Consider the following 15456-nt stretch of genomic DNA (forward strand, 5'->3'; position numbering starts at 1 on the left):
GATGAGATATTCTTTGGTGGCGACAAGAAAGTTGATGGTCGGTGATCGGTTGCGATATTGGGTTGACGACGATGATGGAGGGAATGTGCGTCGAGTATTTGGATGTTGGCTGCCTCGTGTAATTCAAATGGAGCTCCTCTTCGGTGAAGTGTGCTAGAGTCCAGGGGAGATGGTGATGTACGGCGCCTGGAAGGTGCCCCACCGATAATAACCCCACTGGTCCTTGTCATCTTGGAGACCGTGCACGTGGAGATACGATACCTTGAAGGCTCGAAAGAGCTGATTGGCTGATGATTGTCACATTCGTTTCAAGTACGTTTTCGTATCATGATGAAAGGACATCGCCCACTGTGAAGGCGGACAAGTGAGACAGGCGTCCCAGTCAAGAATCAAGATAACTGGTCCATACGGACATGGTGGTCCTTCTCTAGTTCGATATGGCAAACAACCTCAAAGGTCTCCCAAGACAAGCTCGACTGAAACGCGCCTCTCATGGCAGTCTTTACGTGTACCCAACATACGCTATTTCCAAGGCCCCACGCCCTTCCTCAGTCCGCTGGTTTCGTGGTGTCTGCCCAAGAAGGCGCAATATTCCTGCACACGTCTTCATAATCTCTCATCATCTGGTCGTTCAAAACCGCCTCCGGAGTCGTCCAGAACATGGCCCAGTTGCTCTCCGGCAGCTTAAGCACACCCCGAGACCGCTCAAAGTACCACTTATTGACCGGGTTGTCCTTCCTGCTCCTCCAGCAGACGCCTTCTGGGAAAGCATCACGAACCATGGCGTTGAACACAATGTCTGCCACGCCACCGGCTCCTTGACTCTTGTGTAGCACCGCAAATTTGTCCAGATACGGCACTAGTCGGCCCTCCCGGTAAGCCGTCTCTTCGTCAAGCCCAAATGGCGTCTCCCACGTAAGGATCGCACCTCCCTCGTACTCTCCAGCTATGATGATTCCCGCGAGGCTGTCCTTGACTCTGTTAAGGTAGTGTTCGACGTCGAGTTTTCTTCCGAAGGAGTCATTGATCAGATGTACCAGCCTAGGTAAATCGATACACGTATCCGTTAACCTGAGTCTAGGAACACCAGGTTGCGGTGGTTGCCAACGGTTTACCCTCGGATCAGGGAAGATGGTTACTGGCAGCCCTCTCTTGGCCAGGGTAGTTGTGGGCATCCGTGACAAAGCGATCTCCTCATCTTGATGCGTAGGTTTGATTCGGCCGATCGGAAGCGATGATGAGTAGATGGGTCGGTCGGTAAGTAGGTTGTGTATCAAGGGATTGCGCCAGGTTCTCGTCTTTACTTCACCCGCGAACCCATCGGGCTTGGCTTCCGGGCCGTCGCGCTTTGACACATTGATATTTGCAGCCTCCGCAGGACTGGTCATCACCACGGATGCGTTTGATGGAAGTAAGGCCAATGTGGATTTGGCGAGCCGTAGGTTTTCCAGATGGACCGTAGCCCTGGCACTGACACCGGCGTCTTTCGTGCCTGCCGAAGTAGGTTGAGTTTTTTCGTAGAGAGCGTCTCGGATATTTTTGAACTCGTCTTCCAGATTGATGAAAACTTGTGTGCCATGACCTTGTCTGTGGGATGGGATGCCGCCCAGAGGATCGATAACGATGACCCGATCAACCAAAGCCCTTCGGAAAGGCTGACCGTCGTTGACCTTCTCCGCCAGCTCCCGGTAGTCCGAATATTGTCGACCAAACTGAAATCCCGCAAAAAAGGTTGTTAGGGCAATAACAATGTCATTGGCATCGGCTTTAGAGTATTGGAGAGACGCGTCGGAGTATGCTCGTGGTGGGACGACCAGTATGTGACCATTGGCAAGTGGTGTAGTAAACGCCTTTCCGAACCCCACGTAAAGAGGGTTGGAGGGGATAGATGATGGAATCTGGGGATTTTCGGTTGACTTCCATATCCCGGAGTCAACCACTTCGGCGGCCGGGAATCCATACTGACCAATTGCTCTCAGGAGTCTGTCCGTCTGTTCTGTGACTGTTTCGTGCCACCCAGAAGCTTGATTGGGCCTAATGTCGTCGCAATCAAGGACGATCACACTCAGAAGACCAAGATCTCTCAGTCTGGTGAGGGTCTTAGCAACACCATCAAGGAGGACGTCATCCCATGCCTGTGGTGCCCTCAACTTCACGATGGCCACATGTGGTGCTTCGTTTGTCTTGACCGGAGTTTCCTTTTCTGGTCCTTGAACAAAGGCAGGCCTACCGGCCACAGAGGCTGGAACACCCAAGATACCGATGGTGGATGGTTTCTTCTGCCCAGCGCTAGTTAGGGCTGCGGGAGAGCCGAAAGTTTGGAGATAACCTCGAGCATCGCGTTTTGTGGCCGACGACTCAAGAACGGAAATAAGAAACTCCTGCAAAGAGGGTCAGTGATTAAGAAGGAGAACAGGTAAAAGCTGACGGAAGGTGATCATACTCTGTCACTGTCCCTCTTTTGTCTCGCTTCAGCAGACGAGGGGTACGAGCTTCTGGGTGCAGAAGGCCCCAATCTGGGGCTCACTTGGCGCTTCTCCTCCGCCTCGGCTTCTTGACGTTTCGACTGTGATGCCGTTGTTGCGAAAGAACGGATCAGCGACTCATGCGTTCTCGCAGAGCGAACCTAGAGTGAGAGTGTGAGAACGGCAGAGCGATGAGGATTTGGGCGCGAAAGAGAGCCTACCTGCTTTATAGATGTAGTGTTGGTCCATGCATTGCACGAGCTGCGGCAGGTTCGCACAAACATGGCTCATGAATTTGTTGTTTGTGTGATGACAGGCAAGAGCTGGCTGACAGTGACAAAATCCCGTAATGAACTTGGCAGAGCCCGATACCCTTTACAGGCTCGCCCGACCTAAGAAACCAGTGCGAGCCTGAGAATCAAAATCATTCCCGGCTGTGTTCCGCTATCCTAGAAAATCAATCGGGATCAGACAGCACTCGATGTTGGGAGAGAAAAGCAGACGCCGTCACTATCTTGTACTCGATGCGTCAACAAGGGACGGCCGGGGCTGGTGCCACTGGGAGGATACAGTGACCACAGTTGTTGCTCCAAAAGGTTAGATGCGCTGTGTGACAAAGAAAACTCCACAAAACGTCGAGCGGGTCCATATTTAGAGGTATGTCACATCTCCCACCCGAGTCTCGATTCTCGACAGAGCTACTCTCTGATAACATATTTCGAATATCTAGACAACCAGACTTCTAGAACCCATACAACTCCACAATTACTTGTTTTCATATGGCAAGCCGTTCTCCATCCTGACCGCCCCATAGATACCAGCAATATCACCCTTCTCCCCAACATGCGCCTTGAGCTCAGCAAGGTGAGCATCGGCCGTTTCCACATTGTGCAACCTCACACCCCCCTCCTTTGCAAGGCTCATCGCATGGCCTGCGTCCTTCCTCGCAAGATCAACGGCGAAGAGAGGGTATTCCCGTTTGTAATAATCTCCCGTGAGCATCCGAGTCGAATAGGCCGCATAGGGACCCGGAAACATGCCCTCGATCCACTGATGCAAGTAGTCCGTGCCCAACCCGGACTTCTCAGCTAGGACGTGGCCCTCGGCGAGTTGCTCAACCATATTGATAACGAAGGAGTTCCCGATGAGCTTGAGCGTCAATGCCTTTCGGTAAGGTTCGTCGCTCATGTTGATCTCGGCCTTGGCTGTGACGCCCTTGAAATACGGCCTAGCTCTGTCCACCGAAGCCTTGGGTCCTGCCAGGACACCAACGAGCTGACCAGCGTCCGCCATGGCTGGAGCACCGAAGACAGGAGCCGCAACGAATTGGGCTCCCGCGTCCTCAACTTGCTGAGCAATCTTCTCGGTCGTATCCGGATGAATGGTAGAGCACTCGATGATGAGCTTCCCCTTGACGTCATTCTTCAGAATCTCAGCGATGGATGCTTCCACCACCGCGTCGTTGGAGAGGATATTGAGGATGATGTCCGCCTTGCTCGCGCCCTCTGCAATGGAGTCAACGATTTCCGTCTTTCCGGCGGGAAGCTTCTCGCTGAGTTCGATGCACCTTTGCTTGGTACGGTTATAGATCAGAAGCGGCTGGTCGAGGTTCGCTTTTTCCACGATGTTTGCGGCCATGCCCTATGCAGGTGTCAGATATGCTCCTGCTGCAAAGTCGAAGCTGTCAATGTGATGCTCACCCGTCCCATGTTCCCCAATCCGATAAAAAACAATCTCGGAGCCATTTTTGCTGCTCGTCCCGGCACTTATTACTCCTGTAAGATATCTCTGCTTAGAGGTATTCAAGGTAGGGTCGCAGATCCAGGCTATCTCAGCGCCTAACACCACTGAAGAGGTTGTTGTAACAGGATGGGAATTGCAAGTTTGAGACAAGCTTGGATTTCTCCAAGCTGGACTTGGGATGACAAATGGTTACATCTTGATTTATACCAGCCCAAATTGCCCCAGTTAATCCGAGATCCGGCGTCTTCTAGTCGTTGTTGCTCTAAGAGCCGACGGGAATGAGGGGTTCGGGCAACGGCCGGTGATGTTCATGGAGCTTCGCCCTTCCGGGATCAACGCGGAAGTAACTGACAACCCGAGCTTTGACTTCCATTTTCCAAAGTGTCCATAATATTTCTGCGCAGGGCCAATGCCGGTGCAATCGACGAAAATCAATGGCAGAGAACAAGCGAACAATTTGAGAAGGCCTTTTCAAGACGGTGTTACGAAGCTGAGGTCGAGTCGGTACCTCTACGGCCATACAGTATTCAGGACAGTGTACTTAGTGTGAGCACCTTAGTCAGCAGCTCAATAGCGCGTACGTGCTGCTACACTCTTGCCCTGGAACGTTCGTTAGCGCGGGACTTCACTACGCACTCTTCCCAACTCAACCACCACATCACCAATTTTCATGCAAAAAATTGGTATCAACCCAATGCGTTTCGAGAGCTTCAAATATTCTCTCCAGTTTTTTGCTTTGAATGTGGTTGTCCCGTTATTTTTCTGTGTTGTTTTGCATACCCCTGTCACAAGAACCGCGCTAACAAACGTTCCAGCATTGTACTGTACAGCGCAATGGGGAAGCCGCAACTGAGGCTCATCCTGCTGCCCCTGTAGGGTACAAGTAGGGATGTAGCTGCGCGCCAGCTGCCAGCCTGCCGCCTGGTCTTGTGAATCCGCCAACGACATCATCCACGATCGGACCAGGTACCCCAACAACAACAACGACAACAAGGGCGAACCATCACGAATCCGCTCGATCTTCTAGCCCCCATATTTACAATTATCGTGCCTGCGTCGTATAAAAAGAACAGTTAACCAATATCTGGGAAGATGGCGAACGGGTTAGTGCTCCCAGCCCTTGCTTTTCAGTTGCCGAATTGCGCTGCGACTCTGAACTGACATTCTGCTTCCGGCGCGCGCAGATGGAGCATTATCATCGGCCTGGTGGTTGTCGCCGGCATGTGCGTGGCCGCCTGGATCTTTTCGCCCAAGGGTGAGAACCAAGTGTAAGTACTTCTTTCGTCCTTTACCTGTTTTGTGTGTTTGCCGAGCAGGAATGGCTGGTCGGCGCTGTCTCCAAGAATATCAGCTAACATGCTACTCGAATTGCGCAGACTATGGCGATCGTCCCTCATCCTCGCCTTCGTCAGCTGTTATCTCATGTGGGCTATCACCTTCCTTGCGCAACTACATCCCCTCATCGAACCCAGACGCTCCGATTTGCGCAAAGAATACATTCACCACTGAAACGAGAAATGATGGCGGCAACGACAATGACGAACACGACAAGAAGAAGCTTGACGAGAGCCGAGAAACCGAGGCGAGAAAGACACTCATGTCTGGCATACGCTGGGCAATAATGACCAGAGAAAGAGAAGAAGAAGGATGGGAGCGGCAGTTCCGGTAGACGAGACCTGGACTGTTGTGGCATTGCTAAGGTTGTATGAATACCCCAACCAACACTTATACACATATCGGAGAAGGCGGGCATGGCGTTATTGGGCGGAATATGCAACTTTCAAAAACTGGTGCATTATCAGAAACATTGGGAGAGAGGGCCCTGATGAGTTAGCCTTTAAGACGGCAGGCGCTATGCGGTCCGTCACCATTGACAACGAGGAGATAGGGCCAATAATGAGATTCATTCAATACAAATCTTTGTGTAATCGCTCTGCTCTTTTAGACCAAACTATGGGTAAAGCTCTCCAAACATAGCTCCCTGAGACACAAGGCAGAGACGTGACTTTTCAGAGTCACTTCAAGCCCATAATATCAACCAACAGCCAATCTCCCAAGCCAATCCTTTGCATACATTAACAAGGAACCCATCACCCTCCCTTCCTCCGCCACACTATGCTCCCCAACCGAGTCCACCCCATCCAGCCCAGCCGCCCACAAGACCGCCCTTCCCATGGCCCAACGGCTCAGCGCGCCCGCCGTCGCCAGCAGCGTCGCCACGCCGTAGTTACAGTCCAGCAAGATCTTGAGCGCCTCGACGTTGTTGGCCACCACGGCCCATCCTAACGAGCGCGCCGCCGCAGGAACGTCATATTCCCATATGACCATCAGGATGGGAAACAGCTTGGTGGAAGACGAAACGAGAAGGGCGGTCGAGGCCGAGTTGGGCCGGCTGAACTGCGGGAGAATGCCGAGGAGGTGGAGAGGTGAGTATCGGCTTGAGGTGAGGAAGCGGATGGAGCCGTGGAAGGCGAGGGTTGAGAGGGTGCAGAGGAGGACTTTATGTGCCGAGTTAGCAAAAAGGAAAGGGGTAAACTTCATGGCATAGAACGCGACGTACGGAAGAACATGTATTGTAGCACAATGGGTTGTTGCGCTAGACGGCCAAAGTTGCTGACGCTTGCGCTGTTCATCGTGCCGGACGCTGTGCCATCTACGCTGTTGGCGGCCGGAACTGATTGCTTTTCGATGCGTGCCCATGTAAGGTAGACATCGAAGAGAAGGAGAAGTACTCCGAGACGAATGATGGAGGGCTTTTCAAGTTGAGTCCGCCAAGTTAGTGACGGACAGATCCGTGAAATGGGAATGGGGTATTCAAACACGTACTGCGAATTCATCCTCGTCTTTCATCAAGGTGTTGTGAAGCAAATGTCTATAGACCTATGACCATTTGTGGTATTTTAGCTCTTTGGTCTCTTCAAATCGAAGTCACCTTTCACTTCTCAAGTACTCGAGCTTGTGCTTACTAGAGCACATCTTGATGTACCGGGTGCATTCAGTTGGTTGTGTTCATCACATACCTGCGGTTTGATCAAGACAAGGTCGATGAAAAGAACGACAAAGTCATGTTCGACATATTTATCACAGAAGCGGCCGCAGTTCTTGCACACCGTCAACCGGATGTTGTGCCCGGTCGACTTGTCACCTGCGCCCTCCCTCCATAACGTCTTCACAGGGTGTCTGCATTCGATGCAAATCGGCATTCGGACCGCGAGACTGAGTTGAGGGGAGGTTGGCGAGGATAGACGTGTAACTTGACTGAAGATGCGTCAACGATTTCGTGATGTTGTGATGGCTTTCCACTGGTGATCTGATGGTGTTCCTCAACGTTCCCGGCGTGGTGTTGAGGGTGAGTTCTTGGCGTTGATGTTCAGGGCGATTCAGCATCGGTCCACGTGTGGTTCAGCGCTGGGTTAGGGTTCAATATGTGTTCCTCGCACAGTGTAGATGATTCTTCGCCAGTCCCGGCCCTGGAGTTGGCGTTGAGCATCCGTCACCAATACTCATCCCTATGTGGCCAAATTCACAAGTCGATGCGCCTCAATAACTGAATTTGTGCCGCCAATGTGTCCAAACTCAAAGACCGGATACTGGCCCAATACAAATCTACTCTTTGGTAATCCCATGGTCTCATGATTGCCTTGGATGTGCTCGCTTTCGCTCTAGTTCTTGATATATACAAAACCGCCAAAAACAAAATTAATGCTAAACTGGCCAACTTCACCGGTCCCTTGTGATGCAGAAGAGGACGCCATTATACTTTACTTTGCTAACATGCTTATCGTGGGTATCCTCCCTCGTGAATCCAAAGCTGAAAAGACCCGAAGCTCTATGCAAAGGAGTGAGCTTGCTGCCCCCGGACTACAGTCAGTCCGCCTTCTTGTCCCTCCCAGCTAGACTGCCGCTGGGATACCTCCCTCTCATCGTTCCACTCCCGCCCATTGTAGCGCTTCTCCCAGAGGTACCAGTTCCCAAGTTCAGCAATCCTGTGTCCCGTCTATCATCAGAAATAGGATCGATGTTCCCTCCTCGACCATCGTCACTATTAGTGTCGGTAAGCTCGATGAGGTCGCCTTCTTCTTGGCCAAGAGGCGATCGTTTCGGTGCGCCTAGAGAAGGCGTTCCTATTGGACGTTTGACAAATGCGCCTCGTAGCCAGTTCTCGACCGCCGCAGCCGCTTTATCGAGGCCGGTGGATCCTTGGCCGTTTATCGTCGAGGCATCGCCTCCGTCTTCAAAAGGGCTCTCAACAATAGTTGGGTGCTCCTCAGCGCCTTGGAAACCGAGGCGGGCAGTTTCAGCACCTAAAACAGCCATGGACGGTAGAGAATCAATGTTCAGGCCCGGTAGATGTTTATTTGTCCACGTGTTGAAGTAATCCTTCTCAGGTCCTGGTGCTCTCACATTCCGCAGCGAGCCTACGCCTCCAGGCCGTCTCATCCATGCCGGCCGAACATCATCTCCAACTAGACTGGGGCGATTTCCCATGAGACTAGTTCGGCGGGAAGAGCTGCTGCCGGGACTCGCAGGACCGGTCTCCCCACTGACAGTGATGCCTGGTACGTCCATCGACGTCCTAGGCGACGTCATTGTGGAAGTGGTGTTCATGCTCTTCCTCCGACGCGGGGGGAAGTATCCCAAAACCTTGCGTTCTACTCGTGCGACCTCAACAGGATTAGGAAACGAGTCGAGTGATACCCAGCGCACGTGTGTCCATGGTCGCTCGTCATCATGTGTTTGTAACTTGTTATCCCCGCCTTGATCGTTGGTCGAGGTGCCGAAAAACTCTCGGTTGTTGGAGATGTCTCGCCCAAATGGGTCTGTTGCTTCCGGCGTACGGGCCAAGTAATCAACTTGGGCTCCGGGAAACGAGGGGCCTTCGCAAGGGCGCCCCTTGATCTCGCAGGCGTCGACAGGAATTGCAAGCCATTTGCGCATCTGGATATTGTCTCGAGACCATAAGCCGTTGGCCTTGCGGAATGCGTCTTCACGGCACTTGTAGCGAAGCACGATCCCGGCATAGGTATCAGTTGGCTGTACATGGTGGATGTACACCAGGTGTTCTGCTGTTTCCTGACTTTGCGAAGCTTCTCGCAAGTCCTCGTCTGAACTACGCTTTTTGAACGTCCTGGAAACATCCAGCCCACCATTAACGCCTTCATGACTTTCGAGTACACTTGCTGTCCTAAGGGCCCTGAGACGCCCCTCCCGCTCGATCATTGATCCTGACCCAACGTCCTCTAAGCGTGGCCTCGATTCGTTTGGTGGTTCGGGACCCCAGCTGCTGGAGCTCTTTTGTTTCCCAGCGGTCCTGGTGGCTGATCTCTCTGACCCGGTGTGATATGATTCCCCACCAGTAAGCAGTGTTGTGGTGAACTCCTGGACGGAGGCCCACGTCGAAGCCCACGAGCCATCGAGCAGACCACGACCGCCCCTGGGGCTACTTGCACGTGTAGAGCCCGCCGCGACCTCAAGTCTAGAATTGTTTCTTCCGGTAACATCTCCTATGCGTGCGGCGGGAATCGGCGAGGCGCCTCTGTCTGGGGTCCTGCTCGGGCTCGAGTAGAGGGAGGATGAGGTTGCATCGTTGCGGTGGCTCACTACCCGGCGGTTTCGTGGGCGAACAGAGCTGTCATCCGCATCTTTTGAAGCCGACAAGAGGGCACTCGAGGAGGGGCGTTGCGAGAGACTCATGGCTTTGTGTTGATTGTGTCCTCGCAGGGAGGGCGCAAACCTCGGCGCCTATGGTTCGTGGTTCGAAGGGAGCATCAGATAGCAACTGTTTGAGGAATCATGGAGAGGGCGCCCCTTGCTGCTGGGCTGTTATTATTCGTTTGCAAGTGTGTAACTGCTGGGAACTATGGGCACTGGTCGCAACGTTATGAATGCCCTCGCTTCGTGTGTTCTCTTTCTCGAGATGGTGCTGTAACGTCGTCTTCTCTGTGTAAGTTTACTTTGTTGATCGAGACGGACTACTCGAGGTGATGGCCCAATCGGTTGGAGCTAGGCCGTGAGATCGGATGGTAGGACGTCGAGACAAAGGTATGACGGGTAACAGGTTGTTGTCGATTAGGTGATTAATGGAACTGCGCGTCATGAAATCAAAACGCCACAAGGCCGAACTATGATCTTGAACGAGGGACGTTCAATGTTTGATGGGAAAGCTGGAGGGTTGAGGTTGTGACGAGCTGGAGGAACAAAGTGGAAGCGGGAACGTGCCACTGTGTTCCAGTTGGCGACGTCCCTGTGGCCGACTGCCTTCCAGCGGCATGGCCCTGTTTGGTGACGGATGGGGGGCTCCCAGATCCCGGACTCCCGTCGGCCAATTCAGCGCCAAGAACCATAGCGGGGTGAGCGGGCCCTGCCTTGCCTGCACTTGAAGGAAAGGCTCCACAAAGTGTTTTGGCTTTGGGCAATTCACAAATCAGGTCCGTTTCGCATCGTCTTTGGTATGTAATGATATGCTGCTCCAGGCCGAATAAAAGGCTCTTAAAGACGGAGGATAGAATTCCGCGTAAGGCTTCCGATTATTCCTGGGCCAAGATGAATGCCTTGATATGTGTGCTGACGAAAGAATTATATGAATTTTAATGATGTTAGCGGGCATGTCACTCATTAACACACGGCATCGTGCAATGCAGAAAAGTAAAGTCGGCGATTGAAACAACGAATCTTGAAAATAACCCGTTTTGAAAGATTGGTGATGGGCCGAAAAGGGGTAGGCAAAGCACGGGCCCAGTGTCACAGAGAGCCGCTTGTTAGGACCCACTCTGGGAGGATATCGCGCCAGGGGCAGACGGGCACGTGCAGACGTGAATGCGGGGCGCCCGGTCGTGGCCCACACCCCCCCTCCCCCAAACCCTGGTGGTGCCTGAGAAAAGTAAACAAACGTTGCGTCCATCTTCGATCTTGTTGGATTTGTCCAGGCAGGCGCGGGCGTGTTTTGAAGCAGCGCCAAACTTCCAACCACGACGATCCCCCGGCCAAAAATCACGACGGCGCCAACATGAGGGTCACCGAAGTAATTATCGACGTACGTGTTTTTCCACCGCGCCGTTAGTCGCGACCTGACCCAAGGTGTAATGCGACAACTTGAAGTTGTGACAGAGCTGACATGCCCGCGCGTTGTATAGGGCTTCAAGTCGTACGCCGTCAGAACGGTGATTTCAGGATGGTAAGGACACTGACTCATCAGGGCGATCGAAGGCATCCCTCCAACTTCGTAACTAACCGGCCGCCGCAGGGACGAGACCTTCAACTCCATTACCGGCCTCAACGGCAGCGGTAAATCCAACATCCTCGACGCGATCTGCTTCGTTCTCGGTATCACCAATATGTCAACAGTCCGCGCGCAAAACCTGCAGGATCTTATCTACAAGCGAGGCCAAGCCGGCGTCACAAAGGCCAGCGTCACAATAGTGTTCGATAACAGAGACAAGAAAAAGTCACCAATCGGATTCGAAGAGTATGCGACCATCAGCGTTACCCGCCAAATCGTGCTCGGAGGCACTTCCAAATACCTGATCAACGGCCATCGTGCGCAACAACAAACCGTACAGAACCTCTTCCAATCGGTTCAGCTCAACATCAACAACCCCAACTTCCTCATCATGCAGGGCCGCATTACAAAAGTTTTGAACATGAAGGCTGTCGAAATCTTGGCCATGATCGAGGAGGCAGCCGGCACAAGGATGTTCGAGGACAGGAGGGACAAAGCACTCAAGACGATGGCCAAGAAGGAGATGAAGTTACAGGAGATCAAAGAACTCTTGCGGGATGAGATCGAACCGAAACTTGAGAAGCTACGAACCGAGAAGCGCGCATTCCTCGACTTTCAGCAGACACAAAACGACCTGGAGCGGTTAACAAGGCTTGTGGTGGCACACGATTACGTAAGGTGTCAGGAGAAGCTACAACAGTCAGCATCGGATCTTGAGGCGAAGAAGCAGCGCCAGAAAGAGCTTGAGGAATCTGCTATCCGGCTAAAAAATGAGATATCCCATCTGGAGGAGGACTTACAACGGGTCAAGGCACAGCGCGACAAGGAGTTGCGGAAAGGTGGCAAGGCGCAGGCCCTGGAAGAAGCAGTAAAGAAGCACGCCAACGAGCTGGTTAGGCTTGCTACCGTCGTGGATCTGAAGAAGAGCAGTATGAAGGAGGAGCAAGAACGGAGGAAAGCTGGAGAGAAGAACGTTGCCGACCTGGAAGCGGCGCTGAAGGAAAAGACCAAGACATACGAGAAAATCAAGGCGAAATACGATGCCGCCAAGGATACGCTTGAAAAGCAGAGGCAAGAGGCAGACACCAAGGAAGAGCTGCTACAGACCCTGCAAACCGGTGTTGCATCCAAGGAGGGACAGGAGAATGGTTACCAAGGACAACTGCAAGACGCGAGAAACAAGGTCACCGCTGCGGCAACGGAACAAGAGCAGGCAAAGATTAAAATTGCCCATCTGGAGAAGCGAATAAAAGAGGAAGAACCCCGGGCTAAAAAGGCCAAAGAACAAAACGCGGGCTTGCTGAAGGACCTTGATGGCCTGAAAGCTCAGGCTCAGAGACTCGAGAAGGAACTTGGAAAGCTTGGGTTCCAACCCGGGACGGAGGAGGAAATGTACAAGCAAGAAAGCTCGCTCCAGCAGACCATCCGCAATCTACGACAAGAATCCGACGCTCTAAAACGCAAGGTGGCAAATATCGACTTCAACTACTCCGATCCAGTCCCAAACTTTGATCGATCAAAAGTGAAAGGACTAGTTGCCCAACTCTTCTCGTTGCCCAAGGAGTATATGGAAGCTGGAATAGCGCTGGAGATTTGCGCTGGAGGCCGTCTTTACAACGTTGTTGTAGACACGGAGGTGACTGGCACGCAATTATTGCAGGGCGGTAGATTGCGAAAGAGGGTAACCATCATTCCTCTGAACAAAATCTCCGCTTTCAAGGCCTCGGCACAAACGATTGCGAACGCGCAAAGAATCGCTCCAGGGAAAGTGCACCTAGCTTTGTCACTCGTTGGGTACGACGACGAAGTGTCGGCGGCAATGGAGTATGTCTTCGGAAACACGCTTATCTGCGCCGATGCAGACACAGCCAAGAGGGTGACGTTCGATCCACATGTCCGCATGAGGAGCATCACAGTGGAGGGTGATTCCTATGACCCTTCAGGTACACTATCAGGTGGAAGTGCCCCCAACTCGAGCGGCGTCTTGGTTACTTTGCAGAAGCTCAACGAAATCAATCGGCAGCTGAAGGAGGCCGAGGCCGCCCTCAATGAGCTACGCGCCCAAATATACCGGGAAAAGACGAAACTCGACCAAGCAAAGAGAATCAAGCAAGAACTTGACCTCAAGGCACATGAGATCAAGCTAGCGGAGGAGCAAATCGGCGGCAACTCGTCATCGTCGATCATCCAAGAGATTGCAAATATGAAGGAAACAATAGTCCAACTCAAGCAGTCGATCGTGGAGGCCAAGCAGCGACAAGCGGAAGCCACAGCGGAAGCCAAAAGAATCGAGAAGGACATGAAGGACTTTGACAATAACAAAGACGCCAAGCTAGTGGAGCTCCAAGCTTCAGTCGACAAGCTACGTGCTTCCCTGGACAAGATGTCTGTTACTAACAAGGCGTTGCAAAAAGAGCTTCAAGAGGCGCAACTGGACTCAGAACAGGTTGCTGCCGATCTTGCGGCTGCGCGGGAGCAGGTTCAAGACATCGACGTCGCCCTTAAAGCACAACAAGAAGAGATCGACGACATCGTGAAGCAAGGAACAGTGCTTCAAGAGACACACGACGCCGTCTTAGCACAACTGGAAGATGAACGGACCAAACTGCATGTGTACGACGATGAGCTTCGAGCTTTGGAGGAGGCAACCCGATCCAAGAACGCACGAATCGCCGAAGAGGGGCTCGAACTCCAGAAGCTTGGCCACCAAATCGAGAAATTCCACAAGGAGCAGCAGCAAGCCGCCCAGACGGCCTCGCACATGGAGCGCGAGCACGACTGGATCGCCGAGACCAAGGACCAGTTCGGCCGGCCCGGAACCCTCTACGACTTCAAGGGCCAGAACATTGGCGAGTGCAAGTCCACGCTGCGGAACCTGACGGAGCGCAGCCAGGGCTTGCGCAAGAAGATCAACCCCAAGGTGATGAACATGATCGACAGCGTCGAGAAGAAGGAGGTGTCGCTCAAGCACATGATGCGCACCGTCATCCGCGACAAGCGCAAGATCGAGGAGACCATTTTTAGTCTGGACGACTACAAGAAGAAGGCGCTGCAGGAGACGTGGGAGAAGGTCAATGCCGACTTTGGACAGATCTTTGCCGAGTTGCTGCCTGGCAGTTTCGCCAAGCTGGATCCCCCTGAGGGCAAGACTATCAGTGAGGGATTGGAGGTCAAGGTGCAGCTTGGTAAAGTGTGGAAGCAGAGTCTTACCGAGTTGAGCGGTGGTCAAAGGTATGTTTACTTATTTCCTTTCTCTTCCCTTTCCTTCTCTCCCCTTTCCTTCCCCCTCTCCAACCCAGCCCTGCCCCTATCGAAGGAACCCCTCACTAACTTCGCCATCCAGATCCCTAATCGCCCTCTCCCTCATCATGGCCCTCCTCCAGTTCAAGCCGGCCCCCATGTACATTCTCGACGAGGTCGACGCGGCGCTCGACCTGTCGCACACGCAGAACATTGGCCGTCTCATCAAGACCCGGTTCAAGGGGTCGCAGTTCATCGTCGTCAGTCTCAAGGACGGCATGTTCCAGAACGCCAACCGCATCTTCCGGACGAGGTTCAGCGAGGGAACGAGTATGGTGCAAGCGCTTACGCCAGCGGATTTGAAGTGATGAAATCCGGAGGAGTCTGAGTAGGGGGTATTGTGTTTATGATTTACACGGATAAGTTTGTAGGATAGACTGGGCAGGCAGGTGGGATGATGGATTAAGTTAAGTAACGGAGGACGGGCTATCGAGAGGGAAGGGGGAAAAGAAGCAGGGTGGTTCTTTTGTTAGTAAAGTTTTGGGCGTGATTGGGTCTGGTTCGATTGACTTGAATGAATTTACAGCTTTTTTTCTCTTCAGACCGTAACGGTGGGAACTGGACAGGGAGAATCGATGAACGGCAGCTTGGATTAATGAATAGCGTCGTTTGTGTTGTGACTAAGGGCATTCTGGCGTGTGGGTGATACATACAAAATTTGTTGCTTAGGTGCTCTTTGTTCGGGCGTATAGTGTACAATATAATGCTGATTTGTTTGTTAGCTTGGTA

The 15456-nt window shown here is 52.6% G+C and overlaps 5 protein-coding genes across 5 annotated transcripts; 2 read left to right on the top strand and 3 right to left on the bottom strand.

Annotated features, from left to right (window-relative positions):
* Positions 1-166: 166 nt before the first annotated feature.
* B0H65DRAFT_591566 (acetylglutamate synthase) lies at positions 167-3052 on the bottom strand. Its single transcript, XM_062831100.1, has 3 exons — positions 2687-3052; positions 2444-2626; positions 167-2381 (listed from the first exon to the last, which is right to left on the bottom strand). Exons 1-3 carry the CDS (start codon positions 2747-2749, stop codon positions 549-551), a joined length of 2079 nt encoding a protein of 692 aa, XP_062678637.1. The 5' UTR covers positions 2750-3052; the 3' UTR covers positions 167-548.
* Positions 3053-3099: 47 nt separating this feature from the next.
* Positions 3100-4694, bottom strand: B0H65DRAFT_591567 (NAD binding domain of 6-phosphogluconate dehydrogenase-domain-containing protein). Its single transcript, XM_062831101.1, has 2 exons — positions 4166-4694; positions 3100-4106 (listed from the first exon to the last, which is right to left on the bottom strand). The coding sequence occupies exons 1-2, from the start codon at positions 4208-4210 to the stop codon at positions 3231-3233; spliced, it is 921 nt and encodes a 306-aa protein (XP_062678638.1). The 5' UTR covers positions 4211-4694; the 3' UTR covers positions 3100-3230.
* A 444-nt stretch (positions 4695-5138) lies between these two features.
* On the top strand, positions 5139-6125 carry B0H65DRAFT_475975 (ATPase, V0 complex, subunit E1/e2). Its single transcript, XM_062827337.1, has 3 exons — positions 5139-5311; positions 5393-5476; positions 5585-6125. Exons 1-3 carry the CDS (start codon positions 5301-5303, stop codon positions 5715-5717), a joined length of 228 nt encoding a protein of 75 aa, XP_062678639.1. The 5' UTR covers positions 5139-5300; the 3' UTR covers positions 5718-6125.
* Positions 6126-6242: 117 nt separating this feature from the next.
* On the bottom strand, positions 6243-9902 carry B0H65DRAFT_432302 (uncharacterized protein; the record flags this gene model as incomplete). The annotated part of the gene is made up of 4 exons (XM_062824995.1): positions 6243-6706; positions 7031-7088; positions 7229-7424; positions 8122-9902. The coding sequence occupies 4 exons, from the start codon at positions 9900-9902 to the stop codon at positions 6243-6245; spliced, it is 2499 nt and encodes an 832-aa protein (XP_062678640.1).
* A 1139-nt stretch (positions 9903-11041) lies between these two features.
* On the top strand, positions 11042-15414 carry B0H65DRAFT_475981 (putative SMC2 protein). Its single transcript, XM_062827338.1, has 4 exons — positions 11042-11241; positions 11342-11382; positions 11452-14658; positions 14771-15414. Exons 1-4 carry the CDS (start codon positions 11215-11217, stop codon positions 15033-15035), a joined length of 3540 nt encoding a protein of 1179 aa, XP_062678641.1. The 5' UTR covers positions 11042-11214; the 3' UTR covers positions 15036-15414.
* Positions 15415-15456: the final 42 nt, after the last annotated feature.

Source organism: Neurospora tetraspora (assembly GCF_033439725.1).
Source record: "Neurospora tetraspora strain CBS 560.94 chromosome Unknown B0H65scaffold_7, whole genome shotgun sequence".
In the NCBI taxonomy this organism is placed as follows: domain Eukaryota; kingdom Fungi; phylum Ascomycota; class Sordariomycetes; order Sordariales; family Sordariaceae; genus Neurospora; species Neurospora tetraspora.